Source organism: Chelonoidis abingdonii, chromosome 6 (genome assembly GCF_003597395.2).
Source record: "Chelonoidis abingdonii isolate Lonesome George chromosome 6, CheloAbing_2.0, whole genome shotgun sequence".
Lineage (NCBI taxonomy): Eukaryota > Metazoa > Chordata > Testudines > Testudinidae > Chelonoidis > Chelonoidis abingdonii.
The window spans coordinates 89715468-89738976 of NC_133774.1; the positions used below are offsets into that span (position 1 = coordinate 89715468).

At 41.6% G+C, this 23509-nt stretch overlaps 1 protein-coding gene across 1 annotated transcript; it reads left to right on the forward strand.

Moving 5' to 3' along the window:
• Positions 1-10237: 10237 nt before the first annotated feature.
• Positions 10238-23187, forward strand: LOC116840093 (cryptic protein-like). Its single transcript, XM_075067494.1, has 6 exons — positions 10238-10276; positions 15395-15476; positions 16208-16354; positions 20722-20836; positions 20939-21048; positions 23060-23187. The coding sequence occupies exons 1-6, from the start codon at positions 10238-10240 to the stop codon at positions 23185-23187; spliced, it is 621 nt and encodes a 206-aa protein (XP_074923595.1).
• Positions 23188-23509: the final 322 nt, after the last annotated feature.

The following is a 23509-nucleotide window of genomic DNA, read 5'->3' on the forward strand; positions in this document are numbered from 1 at the left end:
CCAAGAGAGGATGTCTCTGGGCTGGCTGGAGCTGCTCTGGCAAGCTGGGCAGCACAGCTGAAGCCTGCTCCAGGAAGCCACACTGGGTGGCACAGCCACAGCATGTTCCAGCGGGCTGGGCCAGGCGGTGTGGCTGAAGTGTGTTCTGGCAGGCCGGGCAGCATGGCCACAGCCTGCTCTGGGGAGCAGGGCTGAGCGGCATGGCTACAGCCTGCCAGCCCCAGAGCTGAAGCTGCTTCAGAGGCTGGGGGTACAGCAGCATGGCCAGAAGCAGAGAGACTCTGGTCCCTCCTCTTCACTTCTGGCTCTGCTGGCTGTGCTGCCTCTCCTTGCTCCTTCCATTGGGGGGAGGGGCTGTGTCCCACCTCTCCCTCTCTATAACCATTCATAAGCCTTCTCTGGTGCTTCCCTTTTTTACTAAAAAAATTCGGCTTATGAATGAGTATATATGGTACCATTTCTTTTGGGGCATTTTATAATCTGTGCAAGACCACAGCTGAGTAGGGTGACCAGATATCCTGATTTTATAGGGACAGTCCCAATTTTGGGGTCTTTTTCTTATATAGGCTCCTATTACTCCCCACCCCTGTTCCAATTTTTCACACTTGCTGTCTGGTCAGCTGAGAGCTACACAACACCCCAGTGAGCATTGAACAGCCCTTAATTTGATCAAATGTTCTCACATCATGCCAACAGCACTTGTAGGACAATCCCAAAGATTTTTCTGGGCTGATGCAACAACTTCACATGGGGCCTGATCTGAAGCTCATTCAAGTCTATGGAAAGATTCCAATTGACTTCAATAGCCTCAGAATTAGGCCCATTGCACCTAAAGGGAAAGTCTCAATGCAGACAGCTGTGCTATGTGTAGCTTACAAATATTATGACTTGTTGTCTGTATACAGCACTTTTACATGTCTAGAAAGTTGCTGTCTGCAGCTGCTGGCAGCCACTTTGGGCAGCAGAGTTTGGTGCAGTCTGCCACAGAGAGGACAAACACAGTGTGCTCTCACACAGAGATGTTACTTTTGTTCTCGCTTGACTTGCTGTTTCTCAATATAAAGTAAATGTCATTATCAAACAGTTTGCTCTTTGTTTATGAGTAAACATAACCACCCTTTCCACCACTGCTTATTACTGCAATACAGCCAGTTTCCCCCAGGACTTCCCTCACAAACCCGATCTCTCCTAACTATTTGCTGACTTACTTGTGAAAACAATGTGTATGGCCTTGGCTGCAGCCTGCCTAAAGAATGCCTACACCTTCCTGAGAAGCATACTTTAATCCCCTTTTCCCGCCTGCTTGAAAACAGGGCTTTGCTTTATCCTATCATGCTTCTGTCCAGGAGAGCTGAGTGGAGTAACTTTGGTGGCAGGAGTCACTGTTAGGTGAAGTTCACTCTGTGAGCTGAGTGCATTGTTTCTCTGACCCTCCCGACCCCTCACTGCCTAGGAAATGAAAGGCACAAATCCACAGAACAGTCTAATAATGACCTGTCAACATTCACTTTGGAAAATAAAACTATTTTTGAATTGTAGGAGTGCGGAGCACTTTAAGGAACTGAGTTCTACCATTTTAAAACTCAGACAATGTCTCAGAAATCGCAAACACTAATCAAATGTTTAAAGAAAAATTCTTCTTATCCTGGGATGAGACCTTAATACCAAATTCCATCACAGAACAAATTTTTATGGACAAACTATAAAACCCTTTGAAACTAGGGGTTTATAAGGGGAATGCTGATACAGACTTATCCATGGCCAGGGAAGAACAGCACTGCTATGATTACTGAACACAATCTATAATCTGCATGGCGCTCTGAGTCAAAAGGAAAATGAGAGGCTTTGCATAACATTGAAAATCAATCAGGGCTTTGATGTCGCTCTAATGCTACACTATCTCATAGTTCATTTCATGTCCAAGCGATGTGTCATGTAATTTAAGATTACTGTAATTAGAAGGAATGGATCAGAACCCAACAGGAGAAAGAATATGCTCTTTATTTGATTTGATTTATTTAAATTAAATACTGTTTTTTCAAAACATACAAGTGGCATCTATTGTATTAGTTGGTGTTTTTAAAGGAAAAGGTGGGAAATTATCGAGTAGTCTATTCATAAAGAAAAGCAAACAGAAAGCAGCTTGTATAATCCTTGTACTATTTGCAGGTTATTAATATGCAATGTATGTATGCACTGAAAGTCAAATCCTGGGGCAGCCTACATCCCCACAGAATGCCCCAGATAAACTTCAAAGCCAAGCCTCAGCTGTGCAGGAAGCCCATAGCAGCGGAGATTCTGTGCTGTGGGGCCATGCAGCATGCTATGCAATTACAAATGAGATCTCAGTTAATAGCCTGAGCTTCCACCACCAGAAGGAGCTATGTGGACAGGTATGCAATGTGGTTGACCAATGGGGCCATGCAATACTTATTTAGATTTAAAATGAGTCTAGCCAATGCTCCGGGCACCCTAATGCATCATCAATAATACAATAAAATCCCAGCAGCATTAAAATAATCATTTCAAAAGAAACTCAGCCAGCCAGAGGCCTACTGAAACTCCTTTTCCCCTCTTCATCTTTACTGGAAACTATAGATGTATGGGAATATAAGATTCAGTAGCACAAAAGCCCTGTATACAGTGTAACAGGGAGCATCGGCTATTCTTCTCATTGGCCTGCATTGTAGCCTGTGGCCTTGGTGTGCTTGTAAACTAAGGATTCTCTCCCCTATCCCCTGATATTTTCCATGCCTTGCATGACTCTTGTTACACAGGTCTTTGCCCCACTCTTAGATTTCACTCTGTGAAACTTTGCAGATTCAGATTGCAGAGATCAGTGGTACAAGGCTTATTCTTAATTTCAGTTCACAGACGTTCACAACCCGTGTCTTGGGTTCAAACGAACTCAACAGGTCAGGTTTTCTAGTCTAGCCAAGCTGTGCTCATACTAAGACCAGGAACAGATGTGATTATAAGATACCTGTGTGCTCCCCTGATCTCAGGGTCAGCAGGAAGCCTAGCTACTCCAACCTTATGCCCAGCTGCTCACAGCAATTCTGGCAATCAAGGATCAATCAGTGACAGGGGTGTCTCAACAATGGCCCGTTTGCCAAATCTCCTACATCATCCCCTGTAAACCCCTGTAGTGGGGTAGAGGGAAGATATAGAAGCCAGTACAATGGCTACAGAAGAATTGCCCTATTCAGGCAGAATCCTCCCAAGCGGGATTAAATTGGGTTTATAGCTGCTTTAAGCTGCCATAATAGCAGCTAATTCATATAGGTTATTTAGGCCCCAAACTCCAAGCAAACATCAGCCATGACCACTCCACCTGGCATTCCCCACCCCTCAGCTGAATCAATCTAAAAACCTAGTTTAGCAACCTTCTCTCCTTCTCAACCCCCAGCCCTTGAAAAGCACAAATCAGCCCAAGCACAGTCAAAAGTTAGCCCAGGCCTTGCAAAAACATTTGAAGACATTTAGGCCTTGTCTACACTGGCAAGTTTCTGCTCAGTAAAGCAGCTTTTTGCACTGTAACTCCTGATGTGTACGCACTGCCAAGCCACTTAATGCACAGAAACTGCGCAGCTACAGCGCTGTAAAAAAACACCCCAACGAGAGGTGTACAGCTTTCTGCGCCAGGCGTACAGTGCTGTTGTGCCAGTGTCAATTACAGCGCAGCAATTGGCTTCCAAGGGGTGTCCCACAATGCTTGTTCTTGCCTCTCTGGTCATCGGTTTGAACTCTACTGCCCTGCCCTCAGGTTACTAACCATCATCCCCACCCCTTAAATTCCTTGGGAATTTTGAAAGTCCCTTTCCTGTTTGCTCTGTGATACGTGCAGTGGTCTCAGCGCATCTTTCCAGGTAGCCATGCCTGCTCCACGCACCAAGCAATCCCCACTTGGAGCAATGCCAAGCTGCTGGACTGCATCAGCATTTGGGGAGAGGAGACTTTACAGTCCCAGCTGCACTCCAGCTATAGAAATTATGATACCTATGGACAGATTTCACGATGCATGACAGAAAGGGGCCATGAGTGGGACACACTGCAGTGCAGTGTCAAAGTGAAGGAGCTGCGCAACACCTACCACAAGGCGCGGGAGGCAAACTGCCGCTCCGGTGCTGCAGCCACAAGCCGCCATTAAAAGATGATGCTGAATGTGGATGGAAGCACAGGGGTTGCTGGGATGTGAAGCAATGCATCACGGAGCTTTGGGATAGGACCCAGGATGCCCCACAACCCTCTCCATCTTCCCACAACTCTTAGCGGCAGAAGAGGAAGAGATGCTCTGTGGGATAGTTCCCCAGAGTGCACCGCTCTAGATACCACTGTAAGTGTCACAAGTGTGACCATACTATTGTACAGGCAGCTGACAGCGTGAGCACACAAACAGCAGTTTCCCTTCAGCGCTCTCTGATTGGTGCTGTAAGTGCCGGCACTGTAACTCTGCCAGTGTAGACAGACCCTTAGTGATCTTGGCAACAGTTTGGAGTAGATAACAAAAATGAATTGCACAGCTCTAATTACTGTGCTTGCTCAGTTAGTTCTTTTCCAGACACTGTTTTATGGGACAACTATATTATTAATAAGACTACTTTTTAATCATGGGTAATTAGAGTGAAAGTCACAGATAGGTCACGGGCAATAAACAAAAATTCGTGGCCATGACCTGTCCTCGGCTTATACCTATGACTAAATCTTGCAGGGGTATGAGGAGGGGGCGCTGCAGTGGGTGCATCCAGGGCAGGGGGCACCTGGGCCCACAACACCAGCTGCCTGGAGCTGCAGGGCCAGGAACTGCTGCTAGGGCCGCTCGAACAGTGACCGCTGTGGCTGGCCCGGGGCCCCCCGAGCAGCTGGCTGCAGAGCTGCTCCAGCAGCAGCCAGTGTGACTGTCCCTAGGGTCATCTAAGCAGCTGGCACTGGAGCCAGCTACGTGGGCAGCCCTGGGGTCAGCCACACTGGCCATTGCAGAAGTCACAGAGGTCACAGAAAGTTACAGAATCTGTGACTTCTGTGACCTCCTAAACCCACCATGATTTATACATTTAGAAGATATATGGGGACTTATACACATTGAGTCTTCTTTGCAGGTTCAGTATGGATCAATGTAGGCATCTGTTTGGGGAACTGAGTGAAAATTTTCATTATTTATTATCTTTTGCCAAGCCAGTTCACTCACCCCAATTATTTTCATGCTAAATGGATTAAATCAGGAAGCAGTTATCATAGGGCAGAGGCTGTTTTATGCAGCCAAACTAAACCATCATCCTTTACAAATAGGTTATGGACATCACAAATTATTCTTATAATTAACCTCACCTTGATCTCTTTTTTTTATAACTTCATTAAACTCAAGCTCAAGGGAACGCAAATAAAAGTCTCCAGCTCCTCAGTACAAATGAGTTAAGACAGACTTGGGTCCATCTGGGCCATACCTATGCTAGAAAATTTTACAGATAGCACTTTTGCCAACACACAGTTCCCACCATTGCAATGTCAGCCAGGAGGGCATTCAGAGTCACAAGACAGGATCAGCATGGAAACAGAAAGCTCAGAGTGTGGTGTCATAAACAGATAGTTAAGGGTTAATGTCTCTCTTACCTGTAAAGGGTTAACAAACAGGGAACCAAACACCTGACCAAGGGACCAATCAGGAGACAAGATATTTTCAAATCTCAAGGGAGGGAAGCCTTTGTTTGTGGTTTTTGGGTTTGGCTTAGTTCTCTCTGGGTCCTGGACAGGAGTAGGGGTGTAACCAGGTTTCTGCAATCTCCCTGCTACAGTCTCTTATCTATTCAGAATAGTGAGTAAGTAAAAAAGGCGGTCATAGTCTTTTTATTTGTTTTTGTCTGTATGTGCAAATGTGTAGTTTGCTGGAAATGTTTTAAATTGTATTTTTTCTGGATAAGGCTGTTTATCCATTGTTTTATAAGCTAACAGACCCTGTAAAATTTCATCTTGATTACAGAGACCATTTTTATGTTTTCCTTCTTTTATTAAAGTTTTCCTTTTTTTTAGAATCTAATTGATCTTTTGGTTATCTTGTGTACGAACCAGGGAATTGGTGGGAGAAAGAAAAGACAGGGGGGAGGGAAAACTTGCTCTCCGTGTTTATCTCTCTTACTGTCCCCAGGATGGGAAAAATCTGGGAGGAAGAGAGGAGAGGGGAGGAAAAACCTGCCGGTGTGTTTATCTCTCTCTCCGGGATACCCAGGGAGGGGGAAAGAAGAGAGGAGAAGGGAGGAGAAATCTGATTTCTCTGTGTTGTGTTTCATGGAGTTTGAAGCACAGTGATCTTCTAGGGGAACCCAGGGAGGGGAAGCCTAGGAGTGGCACTAGTGAGGGAAAGAGTTTACTTTCCTTGTATTAAGATCCAGGGGATCTGGGTCTTGGGGGTCCCCAGGGAAGGTTTTGAGGGGACCAGAGTGTACCAGGCACTGGAATTCCTGGTTGGTGGCAGCGCTACAGGTTCTAAGCTGGTAATTAAGCTTAGAGGATTCATGCTGGTACTCAGATTTTGGATGCTAAGGTCCAGATTTGGGAATTATACTATGACATGTGGCCAGACCAAGACGTGATTTACAAAAAGAGTTAGTAAAAATTTTCCTGAATCTCACACAAAGGATTTGGCTTTGCACTCAAATGTGGAGGTGAAGGTTCTTATTTCATCCAGATTGTTTCTCCCGCAGCTACTTAGAACTGTTGAGTTTGCCACCACTAGACTAAAGGTTACTGTTTGGTCAGGCGCACATTTACAGAGGGGAGCAGTCAGCCCACATCAGTCTCACTGAGGGGACTGGAGTTGCTTCTGTGCTACATTGATTAGTCCTAGAGCTAACTGGAAAATTGATCTTTTTTTTTGTAACATGGAAATATTTCAACATCTCACCAAAGCCCCAACCCCCCAACTTCAGTTTTTGGCCAGAAAATTGAACAGTTTTGAGGAAAGGAGACACTTGGGGTGGGGGTGGGGGAGCGTTAAATGAAAACCCAATCTTCCACTGGAAAAAGTTTTGCTGGAAAATTTTCAACCAGTGCTAGCGCAGATGACTCAAAATCACCTGATAGGCCCATAAACTTAGTCACAGCCACAGTGTATACCTGTTAGTAGAGGAGATGCATTACTAAATAATCAGCCCATTTTCCAATTTCAAGGTATGGGAAGAAATAAATGGCTATCACACAATGTTCACAGGCTAGCTCACCAGCCTCTACATCTTTTAAATATTTATTTGCACTAATGGACAAGATTTTCAGAAGTGACTAGTCATTCTGGTTGCCTCCATTTTTGGGTGGCCAACTTGAAATACTTTTAGAAGGGTGCTGATAGTCAGAGGATGCTGAGGTGCTAAGTACTTTCTGTAAGTAAAGGACCTCTTAAGGAATCTCAGGTTGAGCATCCGACAAATGAATCACCCAGAATCACTATGAAAATCTTGATCAGTCTCTTTTTAAAAAGGTAAATTTAGTGCTTATGAAGGTGTGGACTTGACAGGCCTGAAAAATAAAGTTCTTTCTCCACAGAAAAGTTAGAGCATGGACAGCAGCCCTCCAAGTTTCCATACCACACTGCCGATATTCTTAAATCCTGAGTGACCAACCCATCGGCACAAAAGGGTACTTTCATTTCCACATCCATTTAGTCTTTAGCCTCTATTCTGAGGCTGGCAATAAGAATACCCTGAGCCATCTGGGTTTCTGGCTTGGTGATGGGGACACCTGCCCACTAAGGAATGATACAAAAAAAAACAACCCAAAGATGATACAACACTTCAGTCACTGTCCCGTGACCTAAAACCAGAAGGTCTCCATAGCTCTTTGCCAGTCATATGAGCCAGGATGCCTGCCAAAGCTCTATGGCACCAGATCCAATGACAATAACGTCAAATTTCTGTGAAACCATATGTCAGTCTCAGGTCACTCTCTTTCCAAAGATTCCACATTGTTTGATTTGATATGAAGACTCATGTCAGACTAGCCAATAGCAAATTACTTCTTAGTCCAGCCCAGCCCAGTGCAGTTTTTACATAGCAAGCTATAACAGGTAGAGGCAAAAAAGGAAATGTGTGTTGGAACAAGCCACCTCCTAACAACTCCTTAGTCACATGAGCAGTTTTCACTCACATAACAACTGTTTGTATTGACTTCAGTAGGACTCCTCATGTGAGTTTGCAGGATCAGATCTGTTCTTCGCAACAACTGAATATCAGACTTGCCGTTCAGATATATATCCTTCTTCTCAGCCCAAGATGTTACTAAAACTCATCCTACTGAGTCTGGCTATGGCCTAGTCTCAAAACCTGGTGAACATCATCAACAAGTACTGAATGAAGCAGACTTCCCAGAGATAACCGGGAGGGGCATGACTATTGTGACAAGAACTTTATCCGTGCTGGTATCAGTCCCTGGCTCCCCATATGTGCTGCCGAGGCTTCCTCTGTTGCTTTGCTGCAACTGCCTCTGATACATCCAGGTTGTTTTCCTGAGTGAGTTGAGCATTCATCCTGGAACCTCTGGAGAAAGTGGCCACTTGCTTCGGTGACCTGTGGTACACATCTCTAATGCAAAATACACCCAGTTAGGATGGATGGGCCCATACTGTAATATTTTACATTGTTTAAACATGACTGTGAAGAATCAAGTTAGCTGACATGATGTAGTGCATGATTTTTTAACCAAAACAGACCATTAGGCTTTAATCACAATTAGCTGACATGATATGGAACATGACTTGTCCTGGTCTACACATAAAGTTGTGGTCAGCATCATGTCAACTAACTCAATTTTCAACAACTGTGTTCAGTGGATAAAGTTTTATAGTGAAAGACTACAAAAACAAAAGACTCAGTGACATATGTGATAGACATAAGAGTTAACAACTTTATATAATGCCTCAATTTCTTCTTTTCCTTCCTCCTTTTCTTCCTCCCAAAAGTTTTACAGTTCACCTTTAGAAACTAATTTTAATTAAAGAGGAAACTACAACTTTTAATTAATTAATGTACTACTCCCTATGATGGTGCAGTAATAAGGAAAGTAATATAATATAATGTTCTGACATAATCTGCCTCTTTAGAACACTCTAATCCTTTTTAATTGCTTTGTAGAGTGACTATGATTCATTGACTCACTTACTTTAAAAGGCAATTAGTAAAGTAGAACCCAACAGTGAATAACTAGAAGGTTCCTAATGCTATAGGCTAAATTATGCCACTCCCATGGTGAGTTTGCTAGAGTGGGGAGGGAGTATACACTGTCACAAGGACTAGGTACATTTTCTCTCCTCATATTGTGGAGTAGGGCTAGTGATGGGTACAGCATTGACTAGCACCAGAGAGAGAGAAAGACTGTGACAGGTGCAGCTTAGCACATCCACCTCACCATCTGAGGACACCCACTACCTCTAGTCCACGGAAACCCCTGCCAATATGCTGCTGCTTTTCCCCAGGTCTTCTTCCAGGCCATCTCACATGGCTTCAGCTGAGCCTTTCCTGTGCTTATTCCCTGGTTCTCTCTCAACAAGGGATTGCCCAAGCCCTGGTCCCTATAGAATGTCATTCCTTTTCCCTCTCCACTGGGTAGCACTGCATCTCGCTTCCCAGCAGGCTTTGGTCTCAATTTATAGCAAGTTACCTGATCCCTGTACTACAAGTCCAATAACATGGGAGGAAAACTCAGATGGGTGCTGAGCCTGATTTTCCTTTAAAGATCAAGCCCTCCATGTAACAAAACATTTCTGGGTGGCCACAAGCTTCCCCCCTTCTCTACACACTGGAATGGTTGTACTGAATGTTGGGCTTGCTACTACTTTTAAAGGCATAGTGCCCTCCCTACGTTGCACTGTGCTCCATCAGCCCACAGGAGGCATTATACCTGTACAAGATATGCCTCCAAGGCACCATTGCTAAGATGATGTGCCCTTCTCCCCTCCCCTCTGTTTCTGCAGAGGCATAATTGAGCCCTATCCCAGGAGTCTTTGGGCAACATTTCCTGCTCAATTTCCTGAATTTCATTAGCAGGAAGTTCACTCATTTTATTTTATGTCAGGTCCATACATGACCTCTCTGTGACACAGTAAACTTTTGAATAACAAGACATTTATGCCTTCCATTGGTACTTGACTAGGATATTTATTGTTCTGATCAATGATTAGTAAATATTCAATTAATTTTTGCTTGAATTTGCACTGTCCATAGAGCATCAACTGATATTTAAATCGCTGGTAAACATGGACTATCCCAGACAAGTTTACCAGCTTTTCGGAAAGGTAGATTTAAGAGGCCTAAACAGCTTATGACCATCTCTTTCCTTCAGAACCTAATTCTGTATAAGAAGCAATTTAAATGAGCTAGATTTTTATAAGGGGGGGGGGAGTCACACTCAGAGGCTTGGTATGTGAATGGGGTCACCAGTACGAAAGTTTTTTGAACCACTGATTTATATAACTTATTTGCCAGCTACTGTTAATTTATAGGTTTCTCTAACGATGCACATCACTTGACGTACATTAATGACACTTCACAATACCACTGTGAGGCAAGCAAGCATCTTTATCCCAATTTTACAGACGGGAAACTGAGGTACAGAAAAGTGAAGTAACTTGTCCGATGTCAAAGTAGAAATCTGTATTACAGCCAAGGACAGAATCCAAATTTCGTAAAATTCAGTCATAAGATCATCCTTCAATAGGTTGATCTTTTTGTGTTCTGTAGGCAGTGGCATGTTTTATGATTCTCTAGACACCAGCTGACATATTTAGAACATGATCCACTTAAACTTCCTTTATACACTATGCTTTCGTGCAGATAACTGGGTAAAGCATGCAAAGCTTCAGAGTAGCAGCCGTGTTAGTCTGTATCCGCAAAAAGAACAGGAGTACTTGTGGCATCTTAGAGACTAACAAATTTATTTGAGCATAAGCTCATGGGCTACATGTTCTCTGTATGTAAAAATATCTTCCTTCTCTGTGTTCCATTCTATGCATCTGAAGAAGTGGGCTGTAGCCCATGAAAGCTTATGTTCAAATAAATTTGTTAGTCTCTAAGGTGCCACAAGTACTCCTGTTCTTCATGCAAAATTTATGATTATAATGCAGCTAATAGAGTTTACATTTACATTGCTATTAGGCTGCTATTCCATAGAAATACACTGAATTGATAGTGTCCTTGGTAATAAATTGACACTAAAAAGGAGGGGGAAGATTAAATACTTTCTTTAAGCAGTAAAACTCATTTAAAAAGCAAGTGCATTAAGGAAATCTGTTAATTCATACTGATGGAGCTGAAATAATAATGAATGAGTTAACTATTGTGATGTAATTCTCTTGAGATTTAATCTATGCCTCTGAGAAACCACACTGGTTTCATACAACCAAGCAAATGGCAACATGATAATAGAACCCAACAATAGCAAAGTCAAGGGTTCCCGGTGCTAATTGTCTTGCTAGTCCCAGGCACACCTTAGAGCTGTCAGCTTTTAATGAGCTACTAAATTGTACTGAACCCCTCCAGAAATGTCAGCTTTCACCATGTTGCTGCATTTAAAATCAAATGTAATATGATTCAGAAGAGAAAACAAGGAGATGCATTTTTCATTCTAACAGCAGCAGCAGCAGCATCTCCAACAAATCCATCAGTGAGGTTTTTCAATTTTGTTTTTATTAAGCTTTATAATAAATGTAGGTATCTGAAAACAATGTCTGATCAATGGGCCAAAAATGACTAACCTTCTGACACTGATCTTAGCAAACTAAGCTACAAACAAAAGAAGAGAAAATACAAAAAAAAAAGTTTCATCTATGTAATAAATATCTGGAACAGTCAAAGTTTGTTCATTAGCTAACCACAGCCACTTCACATAAACCATTTCATCAGTTATATGTTGTTGAGGGCTTTTGATCGTCACTACATAATTATTTTGCATCTTCAAGAATAGGAGATTCAGGGCTTGTCTACATGGGGAAATAGCCCAGAATAAGCTATTGCAGAATTCCACCACTAGCTTCCCATGTGAATGCTCTTATTCTGCACCCAAAATGCCTTTGTGTGGCTCAGTTTATCTACTTCTAAAATGCATTAAGTTAAACCACAAAAAAAGGGACTCGGAAGACTGGTTACATTAGAAAATTAGGTCAGTTTAACTATGTCAGTCAGGGGTGTGGAAAATCCATACCCCTGAGTTGAATAGTTAAACCAACCTAAATTCCAGTGCTAGGTCAACAGAAGAATTCTTCGGTCAACCTAGCTACCACCTTTCAGGAAGGTGGATTACCTATGCCAAAGGGAGAATCCCTCCTATAAGCGTGGTAGTGTCTACACTGAAGTGCTACAGCAGTGAAGCTGCAATGGGGAAGCTGTGTCCCATAGCATTTTAAGCGTAGACGAGTACTCAGACCTTCTCTGACATTAGAAAGTTGTACCATCAAGGAGTTATTCCAGTATAAATGTGTTTAGGGTTTGTACTGGTATAATTACATTAGTAAAAATCACGCCCTCATTGACATAGTTATCCCGCTTTTCAGAATTTTCCTTTTTCAGAGGAAGAAAAGTAAAACCAAAGCCAGCTTGTGGTAATTACTGCTCCTCTAACACTTTAATAAGAGATAGGACTGTTAGGCCTAGCATCTCAGATGAATTCCCACTCAAATAATTGCATTCTGCCTATCTCAAATTCTCCCTGGACATTCAGACACATTCTTCACTTTCTTTACTCCTTTGCTATTCTTCACTTGCTGTTCTGAGCTATGCTGCATGTTTGCTAAGCACTTCCACCCCAGAAGTGGCTAAAATCCCAGTGCTGCAAAGACTGAGTTCTGGTATGCAATTAAAACGTAGGCCAACATAGCTTTGGTGCTCAGAGGTGTGAAAAATCTACACCCCTGAGCGCCATAACTATGCTGACCTAACCCCTGGTGAAGATGCAGCTAATTTGATGGAAGAACGCTTCTGTCAACTAAGCTATCATTGCTTAGGGAGACAGAGTTTCTACAGAGACAAAAAAAATCCTTCCTAATGCATACACCCTGGGATTACAGCGGCATAGCTATGGTACAGTAGCTATGCCCTGACCCTGTAGTTCCTGAGACGTAGACATGGCCTCATGAACATGCTTAACTTCATGCACTGTTGAACCCCTCTGTATGAAAAGTTAAGTGTGTGCTTTAGTCTTTGCAAGAGCCTGCTCACCTTAGCTGTGATGAGTAATCCCATTTAAATGAATGGAACCACTCACATAAGTGGCCCATAGTATGAGATCTATAAACATCAGGTACTAATTATTGTTTACCATCATTATCCTGAGTCAAAGTTCATGGAAATAAATAGTACTTCAATTTGCAACTCTTTGACTCTCCTTAGGCTCTAAACTTTTTTTAAATGCAGAAAGCTAATGAAGATCATTGTTTATAGGCCACTTGTATGTGTGTGAGAAAGCAGGATCATGGTGAGAGACAGGATCAATTTTGGGGGTAAATTAGGGAGGGAATCATTACAAGAAGAATTAATTGCTTTGTGAGATTAGAGAATACCATAAATTTCTCCTTCCTTATTATACCTTTACGTAGGTTATTTTTCACCAGTGAAGTCTGAACGCAAAAACAAACTGGACAAGACTGTCACACCAGCTCCTGTTTTTAAAGGAAATTCAATGGCCCCATTACATTATCTAGCTTACTTGAAATGGAAACTTCAGAATGTTTGGTTTATTTCTGAGGCATAATTGCAGAGTTTCTACTTCTTGCAATTTTACTGCACACCTTGTTTGTGATTTTTATTAAAGCCTACACTCCTGGATAACATGAGAATTTTAGCCTTAATTTAATATAAATTAATTTAATTTAATACAAATTTCTAGCCTTTGCTGTTGCAGAGAAATGTTGGAAAATATGAACCTTGAAAAACCAGAAAGCAAAAGAGAGTTCCAAATTTATTACTGTTTAAAATCATATGATTTTTTAAAGCAAATCTTTCACTAGTGGGGTCTGAATTCATGAATCATAAATGCTTCGGTTGGCAATACTGCAGCTGAAATAACAGACAACCACTTCAAGATAGGTATACACCCAATAAGTGCAACAGGCCTCCACTAATATAGAGCATGGAGGGTCTTCTGCAAACACGCTTGCACTCGTTTAGTCAAACTGGTTTAGTTAAAGTGGTGCAAATCCCTGTGCGAATTATTTCAGTTTCCTTCAAACCTATTCCTTAAACTAAACCAAAATAAAGCATGATTTAAACAGAAACAAGTGTGTCTACATGGCCTTTTGCACAAGTGTAACTAAATCTGTTTAAAATCACGTTTTAAGTTAAACCCATGACACTCTGCATGTAGACAAGCACTTATTTAGGGATATGCACATTTTATAATCTAATAAATAATACATTATTATTGTGTCACTAAGATCTGTCCCTTATCTGTCAAGGTCCTTATGGGACTGCACAGTTAAATAATAAATTGCTGACCATTAAAATATTGTATATAATATTTAAAAGGCCCCAAACAAGGTAGCATAGTACACAAAAACATACAAATACTCCAAATATGGTCCCTTTGTTGGTTCTGGACTCATTTTAATTTTTTCTGGGCTCTATATCTTGATCAAAAGACTCCAAATTTGCACCCTATCATCCTGCATCCTGATGATGCACAGAAATTTTCAAGACAATCTGAGTGTGCATGTGGATATTAGAGCAGTTAAATTAGCTTTTAACTGAAAGCTCAGTTCAACCTTAACAATGGTGCCCCAAGGCCACCCCATAATGGGGCCTGTATAACATCACCCTTCTGGCCTCTTGGCAAATTGCTGAGTTAATGAGAATAGGTCAAGTGAGGAGGTGGGAGGAGAGGGTAGGAAGGTGCTAATTGTAAGTGACCTGCTGCAGGGAGCCAGGGAATACATACAGTGTTAAAGCACAGGGGGATAAGCATTAGCCTGTGAGCTGAGGTGTGCAAGGGAGTAGCTTTAGTCTGCCTTCTGTGTTCCCTTCTGTCAGAAAGAGTTCTTCATTGTTTGGACTGTGGCGTGAAAACTACAGCAGAGGGATTTCAGGTGTAAGAAAAGGAAAGAAATTCAGACTGTCCTGAGGAAAAATGCTGCTTATTAGGTAAGCTAATGCTACTTTATATACATAGTCAGTCAGGAAAATGCCAGTGTTCATTCATTCTAGTGAAGTGTATTGACATTTTATAAAATCTTATGTTTAAGATCCTTAACTTCAATTTTATCTCTCTTTATAGCTATCATTTTCCTTTGTACTCATCAATGTATTACTGTAAGTAGGTGTTGATTTCCTTTCCTCAAAAACTATATTGCTCCAAGATTGTTGTGCATAATAAATTCTAGGTTTATTGTTCCTATTGTTCCTTTAACTTTTTTTAGTGAGATCAGCATTCCCTTATATGTATCATTTTGTGTTTTAGGTGTCTTTTAAGCTTGGCACTATCTTTACAAGTAATCCAATTTGGAAATGGTAAGAGTACTCCTTCTCTCCCCCCTCCAACCCCCGTTTTGCTTTTGCTGGTTTTCTTAAATGAAAAATGTATTTTTCTGTGCACTTTGAATACTTTTACTTGTAAATAGCTAGCATACGAAACAAATACTGCTTCTACGCTCACCCTGCAAACACTTACATATGTGCCTAATCCTAAATGCTTCTATTCATGGGAGTAACATTAAGCATGTATCAGATTGTTTGCAGGATTGGGGTCTTCCGTTAGCACTGCACCCTGAATCAGTTGCCAATCCCACTCTAAACACAACTGAGGACAGAATTGATGTTTCAAGATATCTATGTACAGTTTTGGGGGGCAACTTTTAACTATGTGTGTACAGTGGCAAGCACAGTAGGCCTGCATCCCTAGTTAGGAGCTGCTTGATACTATTGTAATACATACTACTAAGCTTCAGTAAGATATTTCAGAACATTCCAAAAAACCTGTTCCCTGTCCCACCTCTCACTGAGAGCAGACAAGGAGAATTAGATCAGGCCCCGAAGCAGAAAAACAAACAGACAAAGGTGCATAAAATACTGACCAGCTTCCATACCACGATGGAATAATATCTTCACCACCACTTCAAACTTGCATAGGAACTTTCTTTGAACACCATCTATTGCTGCTATCAAAGCTAAATCTACAGTTTAGCCATCACTGAGAGTTTGACCTAAATTTTTACTGTTTTTTTTTTAATATATATTTAAAGGCTGTAAGGGGGAGAACTGTGATGATAACCCAGACCAGAAAAATCCAAATACTTCCTTAACCACCTTTAATGATATAAATAATCTCAATTCTGAGAGGAGAAGGAGGAACCTCTCTGAAGTCTTACCTTTCATTGGGCTTACAGATGGTAAGTTATTCATTGTATTGGGAGGCAACGGGTTTTTCATGTCCAATGTGAACTAGCTTCTCAAGGAGAAACCCTTTCATGCAGGCATCATTGCATAATAACCTGACTTTGTTATGTTAAAAAAATCAAGGGCTCCACTTCTGTGCCCACCTGTTGGATGCACAAAACTCTGTATTTGCATACACAGTGATGTTTGTATGAATAACTTGTGTCATTGTATATAGAAATATATACTTGCATGAAAGACCCTTTGTACTTAGAAATTGAATCTAAATTCTGCAGGAAGATATGGATTCTACAGTAAATTCCATGGATTATGTTGTGCATTCATCCCATATGCACTCAAGATACACCTCTGTGTGTGAAAACACATGTTTTTGCACACATAAGGAGTGTAAATACATATTTTTGCAGATGGACCTTGCTGCATGTGGTCACATTTAAAAATTGGCTCTAAAATCTTAAACAGTTACAAAGAATAAATGAATAGCAGACAAGTGCCCAGAAAGTGGGAAACACTCAAAATTCTGGTTTAAGATCTGATTAAATGCTGTCTTGAAAACAGAAAATTGTACAGCAGATTAGAGTTCTTTAAAAAGTTGAGCTACCCACAGGTGAAAATTAAGTATAAACCATGTGGCCAACTCTAGTGGCTTAGAAATGAAAAGGGAAATAAAAGTAACCTTTTTTTTATTTTTTTATCTCCTGATTTGTATGCCACTCATGATGTTTTTGGTGTGACACTTCTGATTTTTAAATACTCAGACTTGGCAATACTGTATAAATCTGACCTCAATCTGTAATTTGTCAAAGTGTTATATGGCATTTAGCCACTCAAAATCCCATCAAAATATCCTGTGACGTTTGGGAAATGTAACCCTATGGATAATCAGGAAATGCTGCTAGTCCATTTCAGCACTAATGCTGTCATTGATGGAAAGGGTTAAAGGTGATACCTCATACAACTCATTCTCACTTTTGCTGGTTGCAAACAGACAAAGGGGAAGTTGAGAAAGTTGGCTCAATTAATCTCTTTTGATGGGAGTGTGCCATTAGTATTTTGTTGCCACTTAAATAGTGATTGGTGCATGATCAAAAAAAATATTCTTTTCTATGCTCACAACTATTATATTATCATCCTAGAGGTGGGGGGAAGGGGAGAAGATTCAAGCTTCACAGTATACATGATCCAAATTGAACTATTTGTTTCTAATAACTAAAGAAACCTTAATTGAAGAACTGCAGGCTCCAGTGATGTCCAGACCTTTGTCCTCAATTGCATTACTTAGGCTATGTCTACACTGCACAGTTTATAGTGCAGGGGTCGGCTACCTCTGGCATACACCTCACCAGGATAAGCACCCTGGCGGGCCGGGAAAGCCCCCTGCCGGGCCGAACCAGTTTGTTTATCTGCCTCGTCGGCAGGTTTGGCAAATCTCGGCTCCCACTGGCCGCGGTTCGCCATCCCAGGCCAATGGGGGCGGCGGGAAGCGGCACGGGCCTAGGGATGTGCTGGTCGCGGCTTCCCGCCACCCCCATTGGCCTGGGATGGTGAGCTGCGAATGGCTGAACCTGCCGACGCGGCAGGTAAACAAACTGGCCCACCAGGGTACTTACCCCGGCGAGCCGCATGCAGAGGTTGCTGACCCCTGTTATAGTGGCACAGCCATGCCGCTAAAACCTTGCTGCTGTAAGGCATGCAGTGCATCCACTCTCTGTCGCTGAAAGAGAGCTCTCCTGCCAACAAAAGAAAACTACCCTCGAGAATGGGTGGTAGCTTTGTCACCAGGACAGCACCTCCCACTGACAAATCACTGTCCACACTGGCACTTTTTGTCATTAAAACTTTGTCGTTCGGGATGGGGATGAGGGGGTGTTTTTTTCACATCCCTGAGTGACAAAAGTTTTAATGACATAAGTGCAGCGTAGACAGCCTCAATAGCACAGCATATAGTCTAGTCAGGCACTGTAGCTAAATTTTTTTAAAGGGGCTGCATAACAGTGTGACTTAGAATTTATAATTGCATATGCATGCTAAGATAAAGAATCATTTTGCCCACTTCTGGGCATGAACTATGAGGCTGAGAAGGAACCTCTCTAATGTACAGTACAGTACTGCAAAACTGCTTAGGTGCACTACAGAAGCAGGCAAGGCTTTGTTCTCTTAAACATCAGCAATTCTCATGACCAGACAGAAGATACCACACTAGGTGGATCAGTAATCTGATCTGCCTTGCAAAATCTCATGTTTTCAGGTTAAAAATAGAGACGCTTGAACTGTATGATATAACTCTTAATTGATTTGTTCTGTGTTTGTACAAGGCCTAGCACAACAGGGTCCTGGTCCGTGACTGGGGCTCTGTGCCATTACACTAATACAAATAATGAATAATTTAAGAATGTTGCACATAATGTACCTTATTAGCAGGAACAAGCTACAATGTATGCACAACAGTCAGTCATTAAAATCACATCACACAGTTAGAACTGCTCCATGAAAACAGATATGCACCTCTGCATGAGGCGATGCTTGAAGTGTACAAATCTGAGAAGTGAGAAGAATTCGGAAATAAGTGCTTCTCTGGCACATGAGAGCCATTGCCGCTCACATTAAATCTTCTTATGAATTCTGTTCTTCCCAGAAACATTTGTTTTGGTTTGATTGTTATTAAGACAACTAAAAAAAAGACCCCCACACACTATCTAAATATGAAAATGCTCTGTATTATGTGAATATCGAGGGAGCTGTGCCATGCTATTGCCATGATTCAGAGAGCAAATTCTTGTGATTATTCTTATACTTCCCCACCTCTTTAATGGAAAACAAACTATAAGGAACTCTTCAGAGATCAGGCTTGATGCGTATTAGTGGGTGAGGTACTTTTAAACAGCTGTTGCCTGTGCTATACCTGTTCTGTAGATAAAGAAGACTTAGTCTCCATTGTTTTAACTCAGCATATTTCAGGAGCACTTATATAATCTCTGCACTAACACACATTTTAGATCTTGAAATCTGTGTAATGTCTTCCTATCTCTGTTATTTCATTTTGGAATCCAGTCCTATCAGAGCTATCTGATCTACGCTTCTGTACTTTTTTCCCCATGAAAGATCTCTAGCATTCTGTTGTAATTTGGCAGAGTCCATATTCTCTCTGTCAACCAAACTATCTTTTATATTCTCAATAATTCACATGTAAATATCTTACCAACAGATACAAATGTTCTGAAACACTTCCTCTATTTTAAAGCAAGTTAAGTGTTTGTGAAAGGTACTAGATTAACACCTCTGGAGACTGAAGTCCTCTACTAGCCACACAGCAGGCAAAACCGGGCTCTGAAAGGGACCACGTCTGTGAAGAGACACCCCCAAAATTTTTCAGATGATAGGCACAATGCAGGGTACCTCTGGGGATTCCAGGCCAAAGTTTCTTCTTCAACAAAACTCCCATCCAGAACAAGGAAACAAAAAAAAGTCACCCACAAAGACCCATCACTGGGCCCTAAGTAAAATACCCTCGTGTCCACTTTCCACCCACGGCTCCCTGCCGGACCTCTCCCAGCCAGCTTCCCAACACAGGCACTCACCGCAGCTCCCTGAGCAGGTTTTGGTGCTGTTGCTGAGTGAATCCCGTGGGCAGGACAAGGCTCTAGTAGGTGGGAGGAGTTGCCGTAACACAGGAGCTAGCGCCACAGCAATGACGAGAAAGAGTAGCACTAGTCACCCCACTGCCCATTCAGGTTTGGCACCCGCTGCCCTCTGTCATCACAGGGGAGTAGTGGGATCAAACTTGAGAGAGACATCGAGACCTGGTGCATGGAGGTCACAGCGACGCTCATGTTTGGCCCCATGGCCCGTTTGTCAGAACCTGAGCAGCAGCACTGCAACCCCTGTGTGCCAGGTCGCAACTTTATTGGTTTTGGCTTTGGTGCTCCCCCGTCATGACTGAGGGCTGTGAGGCCAAACTTTAAAGAACAGTGGGGCAGCCAGTGCTGTTCCTCCTCATCACTGCTGTGGGGCTGGCTCTGCCCCGACAATGGTACACACCATGCATACTGCTCATATGGCTGCGGGCATCATGGCCTCTGTGAATGTGAGGATAATCAAACCTTAATTTAGGAAGAAATTAACTTCAATCTTTGCTTTATTTGAAAAGACTAATAAGTTCAACCAACCATAGTGTGTTCTTCCCACTGGAAAGGTTTCTTCTACAAAGAACTGAAACCTAAAAGCCATCAGATGGTAACTCTTTACCAGACAGATTGCTAGTGGTGACCTAGCTGTGCATGGCAAGTCTCTTTGTTTTCCAGTCTGGTTCCTTGGATAACTTGTAATTCTTCCTTTCTGCTCTCTCTACTTTTGACTCAAGCCAGCAAACTGAACAGAAGCTGCTGTCAGAATGGAGGGACCTGTTTCCTGGGGAGTTTTTGCATATGTCCAAAACACTTTATTGGCAGACACTGTGAACGTGATAAACGGATCAGGTAAGTAACAAACAGGGATTATCTCCCAGTGAAGGAGAAAGAGGAAACTCAATTTTCAATCACAGCGCTCCTGTTTATGGAAACGTTTTTCTCCTCCTGCAGTAGCTGCGGTGCCATTGGCCATGGTGAGTGGACCCAGGAAGGATATTTGTTCTGCCAATGTGTTTATGGGATTCTGCACTGTTTCCCTCAAAACCAGGAAGATGGTTGTGGTAAGAAGCATCATTATTCCTTTCTAAAGCATAATTCATGTGCAGTTAGTCACATACCTAGTGCATATTTTTACTATTCGCAGCTCACCTCTGTCATATTCAGTAATCAGCTGTGAGGGGACTAAACATTTGGGCTGTGTCAGAATTGTTCAGAATCATTCCAGAAGCAGCCCCCGGTTTTTCTCAAGACAGGAGAATTGACTCAATGAAAGAGAGTCTCTTGAGTTCTGACAAATACTAATACTGGGAATAAAATGAAAGAAATGAGGATTCCAAATGTACCATATGAGGTGAAACTTAACACTTTGCCTGGACCAAACTTAAAATTGGGGTCCAGCTGAGGTGAGGAAAGTAAGTCCAGATACCGAGGCCAGATGTCAGGAGGAATGGATTTATCAGGGAACTGGTACTATGCTATATAGTCTTTTTTACCTCTGTTACCATTTCAAGTGCCAGCCCAGGTAAGTAATGACTTATCAGTGGCCTAATTAGACATTCATGGTCAATAGGGATGAGTGTTGAGCTGTATTAGAATGAGTTTGCTCTCAATCCAGAGGCCAAAGATTACATTGGCATCTCTACATTAGCCTTATTGACAGAAAATTTACCTGAGCACCATAACTTTCTGAGCACCATAACTATGTCGACCTAGACCAGGCCCTACTGTATCTTGCCCACTGGCATGTAATCATTCTGTCATCTAATCCTGCTCAAATCAGATCTAGCTGACACTGTGATTAACATATTGACAGTTGCTGGGGTCTTGTTTACGTTGGAGTTCTCACTGTTGCTATCATCAGTGGAAACCCACCAGTGGCAGCAATGATGGGAAATTTTAGAAGGATAAGCGTAGGGACTTGCCTTCTCTATAGGTGATCCCTCTAGCGCAGTGTGGAGGCACACTGTCAGGATATTATGGGAAAGTCTGTACAATCTCTGACTACAATGGACTTGAACAGTGGATAAATAAAAGATTTTGTATGTCAACACCTTTCAGTAGCACTAAGTTCATGTTAATATTTTTGGTTTTTAAAGATTTGGATAAGTATCTAGAGTGTGGGTGAAATACTAAACCTCTCGGAGAAAGTTAATGGAGTGAGAGGTAATGTTCAAGAATTCCTCAATTCCCCTATAGGTTAATATTTTTTAATTTAACAGATCTTTCTGAATTGAGGGAGAGTTACAGGGTACACTTATTTTCAGATTATATTATTAATAATTGTGACCTATACTTTATATGCATTATGTATACAAAATGTTATATAGCATTTTTATAATATATATGTGTGTAATACATTATGTACTACATAAAGATTTTCACTGTGTGTGTGTAATAGAAGATTGTTCCTTCCAGATTCCCTTTAATTTAAGCAGAGATCTGCTAAATTATAATTTATCTGTGTTTGTGTAGAACAAAAAAGAGAAGATCTCTCTTCATCAAATGTTTACCATGTTAAGCCCTTAAGAAGTTAGAATCACGGGGCCAGCATTCTAAGCAAAATCCAATTAACCTGGAAAGACCATTAAGTGAATTAACAAATTTGATAATCTCTTTAGAAGGAATTTTTCCATTCAAGTTCCCTGGAGGCTTTTATTTACAAAGGAAAAGCCTGAAAGCTTTTAGTACTCATATTTTTCTTTCACATTAAAACCAGTTTCTGGGTCTCTAGGGGGAACATTACCTCCATCTACTTACTCCATATGCACTTGGAAAGAAAATATGGCAGTACTTAAAAGCAACATTCTGGCAAATATCTGGGATTTACATATGAATACTTGGAGGTTCTCTGTCCTGAGCGCCATCAAATCTCATCAGTCATTTCTTAAATGTTCTCTGAGTGCTGCCATTCACAACTCTTTCAGAACTATAAACACTCCCTTGAAAGAGTCTCCATAGCTGGGTGTTCAGCTGAAGCCTGAAAGGAAGTACTTTGGAGCAATGAAGTACATGCAAATCATACCTTTTTCCGTTTAATTTAAAGGAATTTAAATTCAGGCTTTGTTCCCTCAGGTCCTACAAAGAAAAACATACCTGCTTGGATTCATCTTGGAATGAGTTCTGAAGGACCAAAACTTCAACAGACAACAGACATCCTTATAGTTTCATTACTGTTTTCTCTGCTTTGTCAGCTCCTCTAATGAGTAACAAAGATAAGAAGCAAGAAAGGTAGTTACTTTAACAATGAGAAAGTAACATGAATATGAAGCCTTTTGTTTTATCTTTAATTGTATAATGGCAAGGAGGAGAAACTGATTATCTGCACTTGGTATTAGTGTTTCATGAATGCCAACTGACTGCTTTATTAGGTAGGTGGTTAGGAAAAGAACAGATTTTTTATTTTATCCTAAAACAAGTCCATCTATTCCTGTGCATTAAAACAGGGGCTATAAGTATGTCTCTTCTCCACCCACTTTGAAGTGGCCCTATTAATTGCTTTCAAATATTGGCTTCTATGATGTT